This window comes from Salmo salar, chromosome ssa01 (assembly GCF_905237065.1).
Source record: "Salmo salar chromosome ssa01, Ssal_v3.1, whole genome shotgun sequence".
Lineage (NCBI taxonomy): Eukaryota > Metazoa > Chordata > Actinopteri > Salmoniformes > Salmonidae > Salmo > Salmo salar.
In genome coordinates this window covers 168,075,635-168,097,857 of record NC_059442.1, presented here as the reverse complement: position 1 = coordinate 168,097,857, position 22,223 = coordinate 168,075,635, and the positions used below count along the sequence as shown (strand labels likewise).

At 46.4% G+C, this 22,223-nt stretch overlaps 1 protein-coding gene across 3 annotated transcripts in view; it reads right to left on the bottom strand.

Moving 5' to 3' along the window:
- The window catches only part of LOC106572123 (WD repeat-containing protein 7), a 376,679-nt gene that overhangs the window by 112,355 nt on the left and 242,101 nt on the right, over positions 1 to 22,223 (bottom strand). For all 3 annotated transcript variants that reach the window (XM_045693965.1, XM_045693962.1, XM_045693964.1), the window contains one exon: positions 7,017 to 7,241. In XM_045693965.1, the coding sequence (XP_045549921.1) occupies positions 7,017 to 7,241 (225 nt within the window). The remainder of the gene's footprint in view (positions 1 to 7,016; positions 7,242 to 22,223) is intronic.

Below are 22,223 nucleotides of genomic sequence, written 5' to 3'. Positions count from 1 at the left end.
ACCCACACAGCTATATACTATAGCTATATACACTGAATGGACAAAACATTCTTTAAATGACACAGACGAATGCTATGTTAAATCCACTTCAAATCAGCGTAGATGAAGGGGAGGAGACAGGTAAAACAATGATTTTATGTGTGTCATTCAGAGAGTGAATTGGCAAGACAAAATATTTAAGTGCCTTTGAACGGGGTATGGTAGTAGGCGCCAGACGCACCAGTTTGTGTCAAGAACTGCAAAGCTGCTGGGTTTTTCCACAGTCAACTGTTTCCCGTGTGTATCATGAACTGTCCACCGCTCAAAGGACATCCAGCCAATTTGACCACAACTGTGGGAAGCATTGGAGTCAACATGGGCCAGCATCTCTGAGGAATGGGTGCAACTCAATAGTAGGAAGGTGTTCTTAATGTTTAGTACACTCGGTCTATATAGAAGGACCAGCGTCATCACAACCCTCTCTTTGCACCATGGTGTTTTGCTTAGTTGCTGGTCACATAGTTCCAATAATGTAGAAAGATATTACCTTACACACTTGATAAAGGCTCTGTCCCCAGGGGATCAGAAATATATATTGCCCTGCTGTTAGACGGGTTATTGGCTGGGGAGCAGTACAGATCATCTACTCTGAGTGCATCCTAAATGGAACCCTATTCCCTTATATAGTGCACTACCCTATGTGCAAATGGTCAAAAGTAGTGCACTACATTACATAGGGTGCGATTCGGGATGCAAGCACACAGAGGATTCTAGGTCTGAGCCTAGATGAGAACACACAGAGCCAATCACAATAATCTATGGCAGACTCCTCCCAGCACGCCATCGCCACGGAGACTGGAGGACTGCTTGTTGGGTTGGAGACCCAAGGACCGATGGGTGGCTGGGACTACAGGTCTCTATCTGGAGAGATGTGGTCCCACTGCAGTGTTACACCTTTTATCTTTTATTCAAATTTCAAAGTTGTTCTAAAGTTAAAACGTTAAAAAGGTTAAGGTTTTGGATAGGGTTAAAACATTACGTTAAGTTAAGGTTTGGTATAATGTAGATCCTCTCATGCTCTGTCAGGCTGGATGGGGAAACGTCGCTGCACAGCTATTTTCTACCACTGGGATTTAACACGAGACCTTCGGATCCAGAGTCTCGGATCTGGAGTCACGTCCGTCCACAACACCCTAGAAAAACCCAAGCCTACTTGATGATAATATCGTTCATCGTTGCCCCTAGTGGCAGGTTTTGAAGCCATTTCCTAATGTCCTCAGGGCATGGGACAGATGTCCAATTTCATGTCAAATCTTCAGCAATCTGTCTGTGCGTATCTCTTCAGAAATATATTCTACTTTAGGACAAACTTTTCACGGGTCCAAGGTGACTATGATCCAACAGCATCAACTGAATTTTTCAACATGTTTGTTTGTTTTATCTGCCGCTTTCACACGTCATCTCCCTCCTCAGAGTTTTATTCTGATCGAGAGACAGAGCATCGTTCTCTAAATCACAGCAAACATCAACGTCTTTATAGGCTCATGTTAATAACTACAAGTGTGTGTGTCTTTACCGGTGTGATGCATGGTGGGGTTAATGGCTGTTCTTTACCGGTGTGATGCATGGTGGGGTTAATGGCTGTTCTTTACCGGTGTGATAATGGCTGTTCTTTACCGGTGTGATAATGGCTGTTCTTTACCGGTGTGATAATGGCTGTTCTTTACCGGTGTGATGCATGGTGGGGTTAATGGCTGTTCTTTACCGGTGTGATGCATGGTGGGTTAATGGCTGTTCTTTACCGGTGTGATGCATGGTGGGGTTAATGGCTGTTCTTTACCGGTGTGATGCATGGTGGGTAAAGATCAGCTTCACCCCCCAGTAACGTCTCAGTCTCGACATCTTTACAGTCATTTAGCAGACACTCTTATCCAGAGACACTTAAAATTACACGCCTTTTTAACCTTAAGATAACTAGGTGAGAGACGACGACACATCACAATCGTATCAAGTATTGTTTTCCCCTTAACAGAGTATTTACCAGAAAAGTCAGTGGTAAGTGGGAGGGTTGGGATGGCAAGTTTTTGTTGTTGTTGCATAGCCTGAAGGTCAGTAGGCACTAGATCATTATCTACCAATAGGCAAGCCTGGAAACGGCTCATAACAGTTACAAGGTCCTAGAGAAGCCAGTCAAATAAGGCTGGAAACGGCTCATAACAGTAACAAGGTCCTAGAGAAGCCAGTCAAATAAGGCTGGAAACGGCTCATAACAGTTACAAGGTCCTAGAGAAGCCAGTCAAATAAGCCTGGAGACGGCTCATAACAGTTACAAGGTCCTAGAGAAGCCAGTCAAATAAGGCTGGAAACGGCTCATAACAGTTACAAGGTCCTAGAGAAGCCAGTCAAATAAGGCTGGAGACGGCTCATAACAGTTACAAGGTCCTAGAGAAGCCAGTCAAATAAGGCTGGAAACGGCTCATAACAGTTACAAGGTCCTAGAGAAGCCAGTCAAATAAGGCTGGAGACGGCTCATAACAGTTACAAGGTCCTAGAGAAGCCAGTCAAATAAGGCTGGAAACGGCTCATAACAGTTACAAGGTCCTAGAGAAGCCAGTCAAATAAGGCTGGAGACGGCTCATAACAGTTACAAGGTCCTAGAGAAGCCAGTCAAATAAGGCTGGAAACGGCTCATAACAGTTACAAGGTCCTAGAGAAGCCAGTCAAATAAGGCTGGAGACGGCTCATAACAGTTACAAGGTCCTAGAGAAGCCAGTCAGAAGCCGCCATATTGTTTTTTGCCTTAGGGTCACTTTTGGGAAATGGAGGCCCTTCAAGGTCCCCGTATAAATGAAGGTTTTAGAGCTGTACTGTCTTACAATAATGTTAGGCACAACAACACAAAACACAGCAAGTGCAGTCTCAACTACTGTACTCCCCTTATTGTTTTCCCTATATTATGTAACCCTATAGGGAATATTATAGAGGTGACAATAGTCACATCTATATAGGCATTGGTTGAAGCTCAGTGTTAAAATCTCCCTACCATCATATCTAAGCCAATTTGATACCAATCTTGATAAAAATGTGCAAATCAACTTGATTGGGAGGGACACAACACCCTCCCCACCTCTCGTCATGAGCCGTCTGGCTGTTACCCGAAAACCACATACCGGATATTTAACATGGTCGTCAGCATTAGGGTCGTCAGCATTAGGGTCGTCAGCATTAGGGTCGTCAGCATTAGGGTCGTCAGCATTAGGGTCGTCAGCATTAGGGTCGTCAGACAATTTTTTGGTCCAGAACTCGCTCAATATCTAGGCGACGGATAAGAACAAATCAAATCAAATGTTATTTGTCACATGCACCGAATACAACAGGTGTTACAGTGAAATGCGTACTTACAAGCCCTTAACCAACAATGCAATTAAAAAATTAAAACAAAAATAAGAAATAAAAGTAATTGGGTCGGTTGCTCGGCAACAACACAGGTGCTTGCGCCATGCTGCCAGTCATAAGAAGTGTATGTGAACAAACCTAGGCTCCTCTATTGAGCTAGCTATGTGGTGGTATTCCAGCTGAGGTTAATCAATAAACGCAAGAAGATCATTTGATTAACTAGGTAGCTCACTTGCTAACTTTAGCTAGCTAACATTAGCTTGCTTGTACAAAATCCAGCGGCTAGCCTCTGTAGCTAACTAACATCAGTCAGCTGAAAGCTAGCTAGCTAACGAACTGGCATATAAGGCTGAAGTCATGTGTAAACTGCTGATCAAGTAGAAACAACTTTTAAGCGACATATTATTTTGACAGAGGTAATATACTGTTCATTGGTCAGCACAGCAATTGATCAAACAGGACCATGTTTGAAACACAAGTGGTTCTGAGCTTATGTCAACATTACTCAGGTAAGCCAACAGTTACAGAAATCAGGAAGGTAGACAGGCTCTACTGGGTCCACCACACCACATAACTGTTGTTATGTTGGGCACCTACTGACCGTCATAGGATTTTATTATGATGTATTGCTATTATACGAGGTTTCAGGAAATACAGGCATGCACCACATTATTACAAGACAAAACAGCTCAATCAAGCCTGATGGTCTTGTAAGCGTAAAATCATGAAAAGGTAGCATAATGGGATAATGCCTTAAAGTATTGGATTCTTCACACACCACATTAACTTGTATGTGGTATAAAAATCACGTTATTGTGGAAGCTCCTCCTCTATGAGCATGAATGAGAAGGTTTGACTCCTAAACAACCTGTATACACATCATCTGAAGTACAATACCAACATAACTACTGTAGTAGGACAAAGCTGTGGGATGGAAAACCTTGGTAGAGCATGGGTGCAGTAGGCATTGTGGTGCTGTAAAACCATGGTAGAGCATGGGGTGGAGTAGGCATTGTGGTGCTGTAAAACCTTGGTAGAGCATGGGTGGAGTAGGCATTGTGGTGCTGTAAAACCTTGGTAGAGCATGGGTGGAGTAGGCATTGTGGTGCTGTAAAACCTTGGTAGAGCATGGGTGGAGTAGGCATTGTGGTGCTGTAAAACCTTGGTAGAGCATGGGTGGAGTAGGCATTGTGGTGCTGTAAAACCTTGGTAGAGCATGGGTGGAGTAGGCATTGTGGTGCTCATGTGAATTTCCTTTTTTATCGGCTTCAGACCAAATACATATTCTCACTAAACACACACACACACACACACACACACATATTATATTATTTTAATACTTTACTAAGCAGTCCTTATCCACATGATTTTACCATGGCGATAGCATAACACAGCCATTCCCCCTCCATAGAGACATCAGTATTCACATACGATCCCCCTTCACCCTCTCTCCTTCCCGACTCTGTTTTTTCTCCGGTTTGATTGACAGCTCAGAGGATCAAAGTGGTGGAAATGTTTGCATTCCAATATGCCCTGTATTCTCTCTCTATCCCCTGTATTCTCTCTCTATCCCCCCTTCCCCTCGCTCTCTGATCTCCTCCCCTATTCCCCCTCTTCCTATCCCCCTCTCCCCTTTCCCTCTACCCCCCCTCACTTTCCCCCCTCTCTCTCCCCCCACCCCTCTCTATCTCTATTCCCCCTCCCTCTCTCCCCCCTGACTTGTCCCCCTCTCTCTCCCCCCCACCCCTCTCTATCTCTATTCCCCCTCCCTCTCTCCCCCTGACTTGTCCCCCTCTCTCTCCCCCACCCCTTTCTATCTCTATTCCCCCTCCCTTCCCTCGCTCCCCTCCCTTCCCTCGCTCCCCCCCTCTTCCCTCGCTCTCCCCCTCTTCCCGCTCCCCCCCTCTTCCCTCGCTCTCTATCCCCCTCCTCTCTCTCTCTCTCTCTCTCTCACTTTCCTCTCTCTCCAGACAGCCAGGAGAAATGTAAGCAGCCTTCAGACCAGGATATTCTCCCTGCGTGTTTCTAACCTAGGCACTGTTGACTCACAAAGTCAGGAGCAGCCAGACAAATCAAGCATTCATTCATTTCATTCAGTAGGTCTGCTCTCTCTCTCTGCAGGGTGACAGCCTGGGCTCTGCTCTGAATGGGGAACTCCACATTGATTGCATCATTCTTTCCCTCTCTGTGAACACAGATGCACACCATTCTTTGTGTGGAGCAGAGTGGTGAACTAACTAACTAACGCAGGCAGGCAGGTGAGAGTGGTGAACTAACTAACGCAGGCAGGCAGGTGAGAGTGGTGAACTAACTAACTAACGCAGGCAGGCAGGTGAGAGTGGTGAACTAACGCAGGCAGGCAGGTGAGAGTGGTGAACTAACTAACTAACGCAGGCAGGCAGGTGAGAGGGATGAACTAACTAACTAACGCAGGCAGGCAGGTGAGAGTGGTGAACTAACTAACTAACGCAGGCAGGCGAGAGTGGTGAACTAACTAACGCAGGCAGGCAGGTGAGAGTGGTGAACTAACTAACACAGGCAGGCAGGTGAGAGTGGTGAACTAACTAACTAACGCAGGCAGGCAGGTGAGAGTGGTGAACTAACTAACTAACGCAGGCAGGCAGGTGAGAGTGGTGAACTAACTAACTAACGCAGGCAGGCAGGTGAGAGTGGTGAACTAACTAACTAACGCAGGCAGGCAGGTGAGAGTGGTGAACTAACTAACACAGGCAGGCAGGTGAGAGTGGTGAACTAACTAACGCAGGCAGGCAGGTGAAAGTGGTGAACTAACTAACTAACGCAGGCAGGCAGGTGAGAGTGGTGAACTAACTAACTAACGCAGGCAGGTGAGAGTGGTGAACTAACTAACGCAGGCAGGCAGGTGAGAGTGGTGAACTAACTAACGCAGGCAGGCAGGTGAGAGGGATTTAAACTTTCAACAATATGAATAAAGACCTCAGGCAATGAGAGGTAGAGCGGGAGACCTGCAGAGCCACACCATTGGGAGAGCTAGCTACCTGGTAGATTATTCATCTGGCCTTCCCTTCTCTTCACTACAACACAGTCAGAGTCAGTGTGTCAGTGTGAGTGTGTCAGTGTGTGTGTCTGTGTCAGTGTGTGTGTCTGTGTCAGTGTGTGTGTCTGTGTCAGTGTGTGTGTCTGTGTCAGTGTGTGTGTGTGTGGCAGTGTGTGAGTGTGAGTGTGTCAGTGTGTGGCAGTGTGAGTGTGTCAGTGTGAGATTGTGTATTATTTTAGTTTCATAACGGTGTGCTTTCATCAGCTGGAGCATCCACAATAGTGTGAAAATGGTGAAAGTCACTTATTCATTCCTATCGAGGCTAAAACTCTTGAAAGCTCTCAGACTTCACAACGTCACCAAGTACTCTACTCTGATATATAACCACTCATATTCTCAGAACAACATATACTGTAGAGAGAAAGCAGCCACTCGCAGGCGAGAGAGGTAGATAGAGAAAGAGAGAGACAAAGATAGAAGGACGGATATGGAGACGGAGAGACTCACGTGTGCCGAGCAGAGAGAGAGAGAGAGAGAGAGAGAGAGAGAGAGAGAGAGAGAGAGAGAGAGAGAGACAGAGACAGAGAGACAGAGACAGAGAGAGCATGATGACGTGTCCACTCACAGGTGTGTCTGGCCAGAGAATAGTTGGATCCTCCAGTGGTCAGTCCGAAACCTTCTGGAGCCTGTCCACTGGTCCTGGCACGAGACGGCAGCTTAGGAGGTTCCAACTCCGCCCCGAACTCTGCCCCGATGACCCCCAGCAGGACGATGGCGGTGGCCTGTTTACGACGCTCCTCGTAGGAGTTACAGATCTTCTTGGTGTTGGGAGGCAGGTTGGACAGACAGCCTGGAGAAGAAGATCACAGTGAGAGGTAGTCTAAAGCATCAGGTGACAATACTAACAACTGGTAATGAGAAACTCCCATATCTACTGGGTGAAATACCACAGTGTGCCAATGAGAAACTCCCATGTCTACTGGGTGAAATACCACAGTGTGCCAATGAGAAACTCCCATGTCTACTGGGTGAAATACCACAGTGTGCCAATGAGAAACTCCCATATCTACTGGGTGAAATACCACAGTGTGCCAATGAGAAACTCCCATGTCTACTGGGTGAAATACCACAGTGTGACATCACAGCAGCAAGATTTGTGACCTGTTGTCACAAGAAAAGGTCAATAAGTGAAGAACAAACACCATTGTAAACACAACCCATATTTATGTTTATTTATTTTCTCATTTGTACTTTAACTATTTGCTCATCGTTACAACACTGCATATAGACATAATATGACATCTGAAATGTCTTTATTCTTTTGGATTTTTTTGTGAGTGTAATGATTAGTGTTCATTTTTTATTGTTTATTTCACTTTAGTTTATTATCTATTTCACTTTCTTTGGCAATGTTAACATCAATCAATCAAATGTATTTATATAGCCCTTCTTACATCAGCTGATATCTCAAAGTGCTGTACAGAAACCCAGCCTAAAACCCCAAACAGCAAGCAATGCAGGTGTAGAAGCACGGTGGCTAGGAAAAACTCCCTAGAAAAGGCCAGAACCTAGAGAGGAACCAGGCTATGAGGGGTGGCCAGTCCTCTTCTGGCTGTGCCGGGTAGAGATTATAACAGAACATGGCCAAGATGTTCAAATGTTCATAGATGACCAGCGGGGTCAAATAATAATGTGTTTCCTATGCCAATAAAGCCCATAAATTGATTGGGAGGGATAAGAGGGAGAGATCAAGTGTTAGCATTGTCTCTATGGTGTTAAGCCTAACTTCAGAGGAGAGAGAGGGGTAGGGTTAGAGGAATCCCAATGCTACCATTAGCATTCATTAGCAGCTGCATAGTACCAGAATACACATTACTATTTGTAATAAATACCTTGGTTTCAGGACAAGGTATAGATGAGAGTTTACAGGAGTAGGGAGCATTTTCCTCATCAATCTACACACAATACCCCATTCTTAAATGGAAGAAGTTTGGAAGCACCAAGACTGTTCCTAGAGCTGGCCACCCAGCCAAACTGAGCAATCGGGAGGTGACCAACAACCAGTGGTGGAAAGAATACTCAACTGTCAAAGTAAAGATACCTTAATAGAAAATGACTTGAGTAAAAGTATAGATACCTTAATAGAAAATGACTTGAGTAAAAGTATAGATACCTTAATAGAAAATGACTTGAGTAAAAGTAAAGACACCTTAATAGAAAATGACTTGAGTAAAAGTACCCCAATAAAATTCTATTTGAATAAAAGTCTTTGGTTTAAAATATACTTAAGTATCAAAAGTATAAATCATTTTAAATTCCTTATATCAAGCAAACCAGACGGCACCATTTTCTTAATTTACAGGAAGCAGGGGCACACTCCAACTTTCAGACATCATTTACAAACGAAGCATGTGTGTTTAGCGAGTCCTCCAGATCAGAGGCAGTAGGGATGACCAGGGATGTTCTCTGTTTAGTGAGTCCTCCAGATCAGAGGCAGTAGGGATGACCAGGGATGTTCTCTGTTTAGTGAGTCCTCCAGATCAGAGGCAGTAGGGATGACCAGGGATGTTCTCTGTTTAGTGAGTCCTCCAGATCAGAGGCAGTAGGGACGACCAGGGATGTTCTCTGTTTAGTGAGTCCTCCAGATCAGAGGCAGTAGGGATGACCAGGGATGTTCTCTGTTTAGTGAGTCCTCCAGATCAGAGGCAGTAGGGACGACCAGGGATGTTCTCTGTTTAGTGAGTCCTCCAGATCAGAGGCAGTAGGGATGACCAGGGATGTTCTCTGTTTAGTGAGTCCTCCAGATCAGAGGCAGTAGGGAGGACCAGGGATGTTCTCTTGATAAGTGTGTGAATTAGACCATTTTCCTGTCCTGCGAAGCATTTAAAATGTAACAAGTACTTTTGGGTGTCGGGGAAAATGTAAGGAGTAAAAAGTATAATATTTTCTTAAGGAATGTAGTGAAGTAAAAGTAGTCAGAAATATAAATAGTAAAGTACAGATACCCCAAAAACTACTTAAGTAGTACTTTAAAGTATTTTTACTTAAGTACTTTACACCACTGCCAAGAACCCGATGGTCACTCTGACAGAGCTCCAGAGTTCCTCTGTGGAGATGGGAGAACCTACCAGAAGGACAACCATCTCCGCAGCACTCCACCAATCAGGCCTTCATGGTAGAGTGGTCAGACGGAAGTCACTCCTCAGTAAAAGGCACTTGGCAGCCCGCTTGGGGTTTACCAAAAGGCACCTAAAGGACATTGACCATGAGAAACAAGATTCTCTGGTCTGATGAAACCAAGATTGAACTCTTTGGCCTGAACGCCAAGCGTCACATCTGGAGGAAACCTGGCACCATCCCCATGGTGAAGCATGGTGGTGGCAGCATCATGCTGTGGGGATGTTTCTCAGCAGCAGGGACTAGGAGACTAGTCAGGATCGAGGGAAAGATGAACAGAGCAAAGTACAGAGAGATCCTTGATGAAAACCTGCTTCAGAGAGCTCAGGACCGCAGACTGGGGCGAAGGTTCACCTTCCAACAGGACAACGAACCTAAGCACACAGCCAAGACAATGCAGAAGTGGCTTTGGGACAAGACTCTGAATGTTCTTGAGTGGCCCAGCCAAAGCCTGGACTTGAACTAGATCTAACATCTCTGGAGAGACCTGAAAATAGCTGTGCAGCGATGCTCCTCATTCAACCTGAAAGAATTTGAGAGGATCTGCAGAGAAGAATGGGAGGAACTCCCCAAATACAGATGTGCCAAGCTTGTAGCGTCATACCCAAGAAGACTCGAGGCTGTAATCGCTGCCAAAGTTGCTTCAACAAAGTACTGAGTAAAGGGTCTGAATAATTATGTAAATGTGATATTTCAGTTATTCATTTATTTTATACATTTGCAAACATTTCTAAAAACCTGTTTTTGCTTTGTCATTATGTAGTATTGTGTGTAGATTAACGAAGGGAAAAGGTTGTAACGTAACAAAATGTGGGAAAAGGTTGTAACGTAACAAAATGTGGAAAAAGTCAAGGGGTCTGAATACTTTCCGAAGGCACTGCATATACTGTCTTCTAATCATGGCTCATCCTATATAACTACTGTCCATACATACCATTATATACAGTATACTGTATTCTAATCATGGCTCATCCTATATAACTACTGTCCATACACACCACTATATACAGTATGTGTGTGTTCAAATTTATTTATATAGCCCTTCGTACATCAGCTGATATCTCAAAGTGCTGTACAGAAACCCAGCCTAAAACCCCAAACAGCAAGCAATGCATGTGAAAGAAGCACGGTGGCTAGGAAAAACTCCCTAGGAAAAACTCCCTAGAAAGGCCAAAAAGGTAGGAAGAAACCTAGAGAGGAACCAGGCTATGAGGGGTGGCCAGTCCTCTTCTGGCTGTGCAGGGTGGATATTATAACAGAACAGATATTTACACACAGTACAAGTCAAACGTTTGGACATACCTACTCATTCACCAGTTAATTTATTTTTACTAAGAATCTAAAATAGATTGATTTGTTTAACACTTTTTTTGTTACTAAATGACTCCATATGTGTTATTTCATAGTAATATATATGTCCTCAGAACAGCTTCAATTCGTCGGGGCATGGCCGTTCAAAGGCACTTCAATCTTTTGTCTTACCCATTCACCTGAATGGAGGGTAGCTAACTGCTAGTAACACAGCTGAATGGAGGGTAGCTAGCTGCTAGTAACACACAGCTGAATGGAGGGTAGCTAGCTGCTAGTAACACAGCTGAATGGAGGGTAGCTAACTGTTACTAACACACAGCTGAATGGAGGGTAGCTAACTGTTACTAACACACAGCTGAATGGAGGGTAGCTAGCTGCTAGTAACACAGCTGAATGGAGGGTAGCTAACTGCTAGTAACACAGCTGAATGGAGGGTAGCTAACTGCTAGTAACACAGCTGAATGGAGGGTAGCTAGCTGCTAGTAACACAGCTGAATGGAGGGTAGCTAACTGCTAGTAACACAGCTGAATGGAGGGTAGCTAACTGCTAGTAACACAGCTGAATGGAGGGTAGCTAACTGTTACTAACACACAGCTGAATGGAGGGTAGCTAACTGTTACTAACACACAGCTGAATGGAGGGTAGCTAACTGCTAGTAACACAGCTGAATGGAGGGTAGTTAGCTATTACTAACACACAGCTGAATGGAGGGTAGCTAACTGCTAGTAACACAGCTGAATGGAGGGTAGCTAGCTGCTAGTAACACAGCTGAATGGAGGGTAGCTAGAACTGAATAGGGCTGTCACACGTCCATTGTCCTGACCAGGACCCATTTGTTCCTCCGCCCCCGCCCCTCTGGCCCCCCCCCACGGCCAGGTCAGAGTCATGTTCAAAGAATGGGGCGTACGGGTCGACGTCTGTGTGTGTCTGGAGGATACTGATCACATGCAGCCTGCCTGCAGGGCCCCCTCTAATGAACCCGGGTTCTCTACTAAATACGAGGGGCGAAGACCGGCCTCGTTTCGGAAGTGAGGGGAGCGCTGGGCTATTGTCCTTTTGGGGCTTGTAACCCAGGAGCCCCCCCCGCTTTACTCATACAACCCCGCCCCAACATCAGACCTGCTGTTTGTTCATCCGCACCTGCCAGCAATTGCTAATAACCCATCCGCAACCGCCCGAAAAGATGTGATAAAGTGAAAATCAGAGGCAGACACTCGACCCTAACCCGCTAATACAGAGATTGCGGATTACAGTAAGAGATGACAGAGCGACTTTTTAATTTATTTTTTAGACAGGCCTATGAACATTTGGGACATTCAGTAGGCTATTAGTTAGTCAACTTGTCTATAATACGATACATACAGCTTGTCTTCTGTCATTACTTGTTGCCCTAGAATACAAAAAAAACATTTTGCTCACTCGAATGTCATAAATCGATAGAATGAACGCTTCTACATGGTTGAAGTCGGTAAAATATTCTCTTTCATCTCTTGCTTCTTTCGCACAGCAAATACATTTAGGGACCGGGGAGAAAATGCAATAGCTAGACCTATAGTTAACATTATTATGAGGTTATGTGAGGGGTTATAGTTAACATTATGTGAGGGGTTATAGTTAACATTATGTGAGGGGTTATAGTTAACATTATGTGAGGGGTTATAGTTAACATTATGTGAGGGGTTATAGTTAACATTATGTGAGGGGTTATAGTTAACATTATGTGAGGGGTTATAGTTAACATTATGTGAGGGGTTATAGTTAACATTATGTGAGGGGTTATAGTTAACATTATGTGAGGGGTTATAGTTAACATTATGTGAGGTTATGCGAGGGGTTATAGTTATTATATGAGGCTTTATGAAAGGTTATAGACCATCAGTCAGTGTCCAGATCTCAGACTACTGTTCCATTTAAACCATCTGAACAGTAGTCTTTTAGTTCCCTTATTAACGTGCCATTTTTAAAGTCCCCGTCTTGTGACTGTCGAATGTGTACAGCGCCTCACAATCAACACACATAAAATAGCCCATAAAATATGTTATGGCCCTAAACCCACACCGCCCTGCAGATATAACCGCGGGGACTACGAGTTATGAGTCAACGACACATCACTAGTGTGCGTGTGCGTGTGTGTGTGTGTGTGTGTGTGTGTGTGTGTGTGCATGAGGTGCATACTGTATGTGTGTTGGAACAAAGGGCCAGGCATGACTGTGTTTTAAGCTGCAGGGCTGACCGTTTGGTCACCTGACCTCTACAGACCAGTCAGCTAACCCCCCCCCCCCCCAATCTATTATTTCAGAGGGGGAAGGGAGGGGACAGAGAGAGAGGAAGGAGAGGGGAGTGAAGGGAAGGGAAGGGGGCAGAAGGATGGATGGAGGGAGGGGTGTGGAAGTAGGGGAGATGAGGGAGGGGGTTGTGGAGGGGTGAGGAGGATGGAGGGAGGGGTGTGGAGGCGTTGGAAGGATGGAGGGAGGGGGGTGGAAGGGAGAACAGGATGGAGGGATGGGGGTGTGGAGGGAAAGGTACAGAGGTAGTGGGTTGAGGGAGAGAGAGAGCAAGTAGGCAGGAGTAAAGGTGTGTTAGGGATAGCATAAGAGCAGGACAGGAAGAGAGAAGGAGAGAAAAAAGAAAAGGAAAGAGAGATGAAGACAGAAGGAGAAAGAAGGTGAGAGAAGGAAAGAGAAGGAAAGGGAGGAGGATAGATAGAAGGAGAGCGAGAAGGAGAGAGAGATGGTGAGAGATGGTGAGAGAAGGAGGCAGAGAAGGAGAGAGAGAAGGAGAGAGATGGTGAGAGAAGAAGGAGAGAGATAGAAGGAGAGAGAGAAGGAGAGAGAGAAGGAGAGAGAGAAGGAGAAAGAAAAGGAGAGAGAGAAGGAGAGAGATGGTGAGAGAAGGACAGAGAGAAGAGAGAGAAGGAGAGAGAGAGATGGTGAGCTGGTGTGACATTCTGAGATCAGGATGAATGGGTAGCGGCTCCCGGTGGCTGAGATTGCTTTATAGCATTTCATTTGGTTTGTTCCACTGCTTGGGTGAGCACAGCCCCGGTTATGGATTTCTATTCTAATGCGCTGGAGCAGGCGCTGAGAGAGGCCAATGAGGCAGCTGCTGGAGCAGGGGGGACCCACGCGCAGGGGGCCTGATCAATAGGATAGGGCTGGGGAGAGGGGAGGGGGACGGGGCTGAGGAGGAGGGGAGGCAGGGCTGAGCTAGGGTACAGCACTGGGGTAAGGGAGGGCTGGGGAATGGGATATGGGGCTGGTGAAGGGTGGAGGGTAGAGGGTTGGTATAGGGCTGGGGCTGAGTCTGGGGATAGGGAAGGCAGAGTGGTGGGCAGCAGGCTCTTGCCAAAACATAGGTATCATGTCTGCTTTCTTACGGCTAGGCTAAATGTACAGTCTACTAATGGCATCCACTGACCGCTCCAGAGAGTCAACTCTCCACCTATTGTCACCAGATACATCCACTGACCGCTCCAGAGAGTCAACTCTCCACCTATTGTCAACAGATCTGACCGCTCCAGAGAGTCAACTCTCCACCTATTGTCAACAGATACACAGAGGAGTAAAGTGACTATAATGTCAGCAGACATGTATTAAAGGGATAGAGCAACATTTTGGAAATGAAATACTTAACCAGAGTCAGATGAACTCCTGGATAGCATTTTTATGTCTCTGCGTTCAGTTTGAAGGTAGTCTAAGGTAGTTTCAGGAACCATTGCTAGGAACAATTAGCGTATTAGCCCTAACAATAACTGAAGACAGTTGCTTGATTTTCTTAATGTTTTTTGTTGGGTTTTTTTACAGAGGAAAAACACATAGCAACGACACGATCGGTTTCATTGTGACATCATAAAGGTGCATTCCAGTTTCGAGTTTTATTAGTCATATGCACGGCATACATCGTCCAACGAAATGCTTACTTGCAGGTTCCTTCTCGACAATGCAACAACAATACGAAATGATACAATTTAAGAATATGAACATAAAGTAAATGGCAGGAGAATAGAATAAATATGAGCATAAATAGAAATCAGGAAGGCACAAGTGTATAACTGGAGCAGTATAATGAGAGGCTGGTGGCAGCGGTAGTGATGTGTTCTAAGGTGCAGAGAATCAGAGAAGATGGTCAGTCCACTTCAAGTGTTCAGCAGTCTGATGGCTTGTAGATACCAACATGCTCAGAGACAATTTCTATCAGACCTCATGCTCCGATACCGTCTGCCCGACGGTGAGGGAGTGAACAGCTCGTGGCTGGGGTGAGTGGAGTCCTTGATGATGCTTTGTGCCTTCATCAGGTACTGATTTGAGTAGATGTCACGGATGGTTGGAAGCACGATCCCAGTGATGTACTGGGCCATCTTCAACACCTGCTGGAGGGCCGTGCAGTCGTGGACGAAGAAAATTCCGAGCCAGGCCGTGATGCAACTGGTTAGGACACTCTCGAAGGTGCAGCGGTAGTATTTGGAGAGGACCAGGGGCGGCATGCCACATTTCTTCAGCCGCCTTAGGAAGTAGAGACGCTGTTGAGCCCTCGACAAGAGTGGTGGTGTTGTTGGTCCATGTCAAGTCCTCAGTGATGTGGACGCAGAGGAACTTAAAACTGCTGACTCTCTCTACTGCAGTCCCGTTGATGTGGATCTGGGCATGTTCCCTCTACTTCCTGAAGTCAACAATCAACTCTGATGTTGAAGGAGATGTTGTTGTCCTGGCACCACAACGCCAGTTAACTTACCTCCTCCCTATAGGCTGACTTGTCGTTGTTGGTTATCAGGCGTACAACCGTGGTGTCGTCAGCAAACTTGATGAGTTGGTGTCGTGCAAAGCCACACAGTCGTGGGTGAACAGGGAGTACAGCAGAGGGCTGAAGACACACCCCTGGGGGGCCCCTGAATTAAGAATTAGTGTGGAGGAGGTGTTGTTGCCAATCCTCACAGCCTGTGGTCTGCCCGTCAGGAAGTCCAAGATCCAGTTGCAGAGGGTGGTGTCCAGACCCAGGGCTCTGAGCTTGGTGTCGAACATGGAGGAAACAATCGTGTTGAACGCTGAACTGTAGTCAATGAAAAGCACTCTCACATAGGTGTACCTCTTTTCCAGGTGTGTTACGGCCGTGTGAATAGCGATGGAAATGGCATCTTCCAGGAATCTATTGGAGCTGTTGGCAAATCTGAGTGGGTCCAGTGTGCCTGGCAGGCATGATGATTGCCTTGATGATGGCCATGACCAGTCTCCTCGAAGCACTTCATGATGACCGAGGTGAGTGAGACTAGGCAATAGTCAATTACGCATGTCACCTTGTTTTTCTTGGGCACTGGGACAATGGTGGTCTCCTCAAAAGCAGGTGGGGACAGAGAAGATGCCCGCCAGCTGGTAAGCACACACTGAGGACGTGGACAGGGATGCCATTTGGGACAGCGGCTTTGTGAGTACTCACTTCTTTCGAGAGTTTTCCTCTCGTCAGCCTCGGAGAGAAAAAGCATCTGGTCGTCCAGAGCAGCGAGAGTCCTCCTGGATGGTTCGGTATTGTTTGCCTCGAAGCGAGCATACAATGTGTTGTTGAGCTCGTCTGATTCGTCGATGGGCACCACACAGCTGGAATTGCCTTTGTAGTTTGTCATAGCCTGTAGTCCTTGCCACATGCGATTCGAGTCTGACTGTTGAACATCAATTAAAGTTTGAGTCTGTATTGTCTTTTTGCGCCCTTAAAGAATTTGCGGCGCTCGCACCTGCTTGCCTTGTACACGATGTGTGTCACTGAGTTACCAGGGTTCGTTCTGCTGACATTGAATGCTGCAGTATGGGCTCTCAGCATGGTATGGATTTCTCCGTTTGGCCAGGGTTTTTGGTTAGGTTACTTTCAGATTGTTATTGTGGGTACAACATCATCAACACATTTCCTAATGAAGCCTGTGACTGACAATATATATTCCTCAATGTTGATGGATGAGTCCTAGCTGAATGATTCTTTCAAAATATTCCAATCACTACTCTCTAAACAGTCGTGCAGCAGTGAGTCTACCTCCTCTGTCCAGCACCTCACTATTCTCTGTGTTGGTAGCTGCCACTTGAGTTGCTGCTTATAGTCGTGTGACTGTGCAACACAAAAAACAAGTCAATCCATACTGATGACCGGCTGACTGACATGCCCTTGGGGAGGTATAGTGATGGAGATTAATGCAAGACAAAGTACGCATCCCAAATTACACCCTATTCCCTATATAGTGCACTATTTTTGACTAGAGCCCATAGTACACTATATAGGGAGCCACTTGGAACACATAATATCAACACAAGACCAACTCAGGCTTGGGATGAGATTCTGAATGATCGTCTTGACAGAATTTGCATTCAGGCAAATAGAAAGAGCGATAATAAAAATAATTAAGGCATGGTTAAGTTTGAATCTGTCGTCAACTATGAGAACAGCGGAATGCAAAGCACCTCTTTAATACAGCTCGGTTGTATTGTACATCTACTCTTACAGTACACAATCATGCTAATTTTATTGTATCATTAAAAACAAACAAAAATATGCCTTTAAGTGACAATTGGTCTGAAGCAGAAAAATCATGGAAATTCAAGAGTACCACAATGCTTATTTTACCCATGTTCTACCAAGGTTTTCCCAGTACACAGCTTTGGGCCTACACAGCTTTGGTCCTACACAGCTTTGGGCCTACACAGCTTTGACGCTGGGTCAATTGTGCGCCGCCCTATGGGACTTCCAATCACGGCCGGTTGCGAGTGGTGCAGCGGTCGAAGCATCTCAGTGCTAGAGGCATCGCTACAAAACATTGAGCTTCAATCAGTCCATACTACTTTATGGTATGGCACAATACACCACCAAGTTACTTTATTACAGGTGTCTCACCATCACCGCTTATGGTGGTCTTTAACCTATAGAGATCATGACCCCCCCCCCCCCCTCCAGGCCAGAGAACAGGTTGATCTAAAGCTGACCCTCCTACACACACACAAGGTGGCTAGAACAGAAACACACAGAGGCAGGTGAATTGACCTCCCAGTGACCTCTAGCTATAGCACAGTCTGTCCGCCCACAGACCTGTACACACCATTACACACACTAAACCACCAACACTATACATTACAACCTTAACAAAAATTGCATTTTGAAAGCCAAAAGTATTTTGTTTAAACCAAAACATTTTTTATTTAATCCTTTTTTTTTTACCCCCTTTTTCTCCCCAACTTTGTGATTACGATCTTGTCTCATCGCTGAAACTCCCCAACGGGCTTGGGAGGTAAAGGTTGAGTCATGCGACCTCCGAAACATGACCCGCCAAACCACGCTTCTTATCACCTGCATTCTGAACCAGGAAGCCAACTGCACCAATCTGTCGGAGGAAACGTTGTTCAACTGACGACCGTGGTCAGCCTGCAGGCGCCCGGCCCGCCACAAGGAGGCGCTAGAGCGCGACTAGCCAAAGTAAAGACCCCCCCAGGCCAAACCCTCCCCTAACCCGGATGACGCTGGGCCAATTGTGCGCCGCCCGATGGGACTCCCGATCACGGTCTGTTGTGCTACAGCCCAGGATCGAACCAGGGTCTGTAGTGACACCTCTAGCGCTGCACCACTCGGGTGGCCCAGAACAGAACTATTCTTGTTTATATTAATATCAAACCTCATCTCTCGGTGAGTATTGTTCAACTTAGCCATGAAGCATGTGTGTCCAGTAGACAGTACTGAGAACCTATATTATCGTAGGAATTACACTGAGACCCTGAACTATCCTACTACTTACACTCATACTGCAGTTTCCAGCTCATCTGTTCTCTTCCTTCTCTCTTTGTCTGTCTGACACACACTGAAGTTCAGAGATCACTCTGAGGCACTCATCTGAGTGCTCTCTTTAAGACAAGGTGGAGAGGCAGAGAGGCTGAGAGAGAGGCTGAGAGAGAGGCAGAGAGAATGAGGGAGAGGCAGTGAGCGAAGGAGAAATTGGCAGAGTGAGAGGCACAGAGAGAGAGAGAGAGAGAGAGAGAGAGAGAGAGAGAGAGAGAAAAAAAAAAATATACATAGAAGGCAGCAGAAATCCCTCTGAAGTTTCATCCATTCACAGAGGATTGTTCTGCCTCACTCTCTCTCCCTCTATCCTCTCACTCCTCCACTCTCCCCTTCCTCTCTCCTCTACTCACTCTCTTTCCCTCCTCACTCTCACTCCTCCCTCCCTCTCTCGCTCCTCTCTGCAGAGTTGGTATTTAATCATAGCTAACAACTGACACACATATCCATTCTCCTGACAAGACAGTTGATCACCCAATAACACCTCACAAATTAATAATCACAAAAAAACTGCTGTGAGAGAACTAGAGAGAGGAAGGAAAGAGAGGAGAGAAGACTGATGATGAGGAGGAGGGAGAGAAAGAATATCATGCCCCAACATCTCCTTCCTCCTTTCATACCCCGAAGACAGACATCCTTCCTCCTTCCATACCCTGAAGACAGACATCCTTCCTCCTTCCATAGCCTGCAGACAGACATCCTTCCTCCTTTCATACCCTGCAGACAAACATCCTTCCTCCTTTCATACCCTGAAGACAGACATCCTTCCTCCTTTCATACCCTGAAGACAGACATCCTTCCTCCTTTCATACCCTGCAGACAAACATCCTTCCTCCTTTCATACCCTGAAGACAGACATCCTTCCTCCTTTCATACCCTGAAGACAGACATCCTTCCTCCTTTCATACCCTGAAGACAGACATCCTTCCTCCTTTCATACCCTGAAGACAGACATCCTTCCTCCTTTCATACCCTGAAGACAGACAAGTGCTTCAGTTCTCTCTTAAAAACAATATACTATTTAAATAATCTGCCACACTGTGTTTCATATACGGTAACAAGAAGAATAACTAAATATAAGAAAATCGAAGTGATCAGGATTTGAATCAAATAATTATAGTCAACAGGTAAGAGGATACATTAAATTAGAGTCCATATGTTTGTTTCATCTTGGCATTATAAAACTATACTAAAACCATCATAAGTAAGAATGACCTACGTTTCCCAAAGCCAGCATTTATAATAGAGAGCTATAACCAGGATCTAGGCCGTGGGGGCTCAGCCGTGTGGGGGGGCGGCTCTAGGCCGTGGGGGGCTCTAGGCCGTGTGGGGGGGGGCTCTAGGCAGTGGGGCCGGGGGCGGCTCTAGGCCGTGTGTGTGGGGGGCGGCTCTAGGCCGTGGGGGGCTCTAGGCCGTGTGGGGGGCTCTAGGCCGTGTGGGGGGGGGGCTCTAGGCCGTGTGGGGGGGAGGGCTCTATGCCGTGTGGACGGGGGCTCTAGGCCGTGTGTGGGGGGGCGGCTCTATATAAAGTCAGGACCAGACTCACCGGTCCAATACCAATATAAGGTCCACAGCACACCGATACACCCACCCTGAAACACACACTGTACAACCCCCCCATAACAAACACAGGCTGTACCGACCACGGTCTGTCCTCTAGACCGGGTGTGTTAAATCCCTGTACAGCAGGGAGAAAGCAAATCCCAATGTAGTCACTACGGGCCTGCTCCGTGCAAGGTGAAACCATAATAAACCTGTCCAGACCACATGGTACAGGACGGCCAATGGGTGCCGCTCAGTCTGACACCTGTCGTAATACAATCATTAAGCACCCTTCACATTCGTTCACAACCCACCGACCAGCTGCCGCCTCAAACACACACACGCACAGGCATGCACACACACACAACAATCCAGCCTCTCCCTCCTGCCCAGCCAGCCAGCCTCTCTCTCCTGCCCAGCCAGCCAGCCTCTCTCTCCCCCTCCGTATCCCCCGTATCCCCCGTACCGCCGTACCCCCGTATCCCCCGTATCCCCCGTATCCCCGTATCCCCGTATCCCCCGTATCCCCCCGTACCGCCCTACCCCCCGTACCGCCGTATCCCCCCCCGTATCCCCCGTACCGCCGTACCCCCGTACCGCCGTACCCCCCCGTATCCCCCCGTACCGCCGTATCCCCCCGTACCGCCGTACCCCCCCGTATCCCCCCGTACCGCCGTATCCCCCCGTACCGCCGTATCCCCCCGTATCCCCCGTACCGCCGCACCCCCGTATCGCCGTATCCCCCCGTACCGCCGTATCCCCGTACCCCCGCACTTCCCCGTACCGCCCGTACCCCGTACCGCCGTACCCCCGTATCCCCCCGTACCCCCGTACCGCCGTACCCCCGCACCGCCGTATCCCCCGTACCGCCGTATCCCCGTACCCCCGTATCCCCCGTATCCCCCGTACCGCCGTACCCCCGTATCCCCGTACCCCCGTATCCCCCGTAACCCCCGTATCCCCCGTACCGCCGTATCCCCCCGTACCGCCGTATCCCTATAATTACAATAGGTTTTATTATTAGGTAAAAAATAATAAAAAATCAACGAGCCTACATAAAAATCGAGCCATTTCTGAGCTCAAACTGTTTCTATGTTTTCTTGTGGTTAAAAACTTTCACAAAAAAATAAGTTGTTATCTATACATCCCACCATAGTATAGTAAGAAATATTATTTCCCAAGCAATCTTAGCCTTTTGAGCGGAGCCAAGATCCTATACCTTTAATACATAGAGATTCATTTTAATGACATTATATCTAAATCCCATTTGCTGCTCCCTGGTTTTAAAATGTAACTTAATAAACTAAAAAGGATGGACAACCATTTATTTTTGTTGTTGTTGCTCTTCACCACTCTCCTGGAAAAAAAGAGATGGATCGGCCCGAGCTGAACTCTTGTTGAAATTAAATGAAGAAGAGAACAGAGGAAAGCATGAATTAAAAAGAGGTAGCAAGATGTCGTAATGTAGAGGAGCAACAGGTAGAGCGAGGCTACAGTTATACCAGGAAGAGTTCACCGACAGACATCCATATTGTTCTCAGTATGAACACAGAGCCAAACAGCTATATTTCTGTATTCTTTAACGTGTTATTAACTCAGTCAAGTAGGGTGTTCAGAGGGTGCAACTACTGGGAGCTCCTAAAAGTATTGGGACACAGTAACACATTGTGTTGTTGTTTTGGCTCTGTACACCAAGACTTTGGGTTTGAAATTAAATGATGACTATGAGGTTAAAGGTCAGACTGTCAGATTTAATTTGAGGGTATTTTCATCCATATCAGGTGAACCGTTTAGAAATTACACCACTTGTTGTACATAGTCCCACCGTTTTAGGGGACTAAAAGTATAGGGCCAAATTCACTTTAGTGTATTAAATTAGTAAAAAAGTATTTTGTTCTATATTCATAGCACACATTTATTACATCAAGTGACTCTACAAATCTTACTGTAAATAAGAATAGAATATGTTTCTAAACACTTCTACATTAATGTGGATGCTAC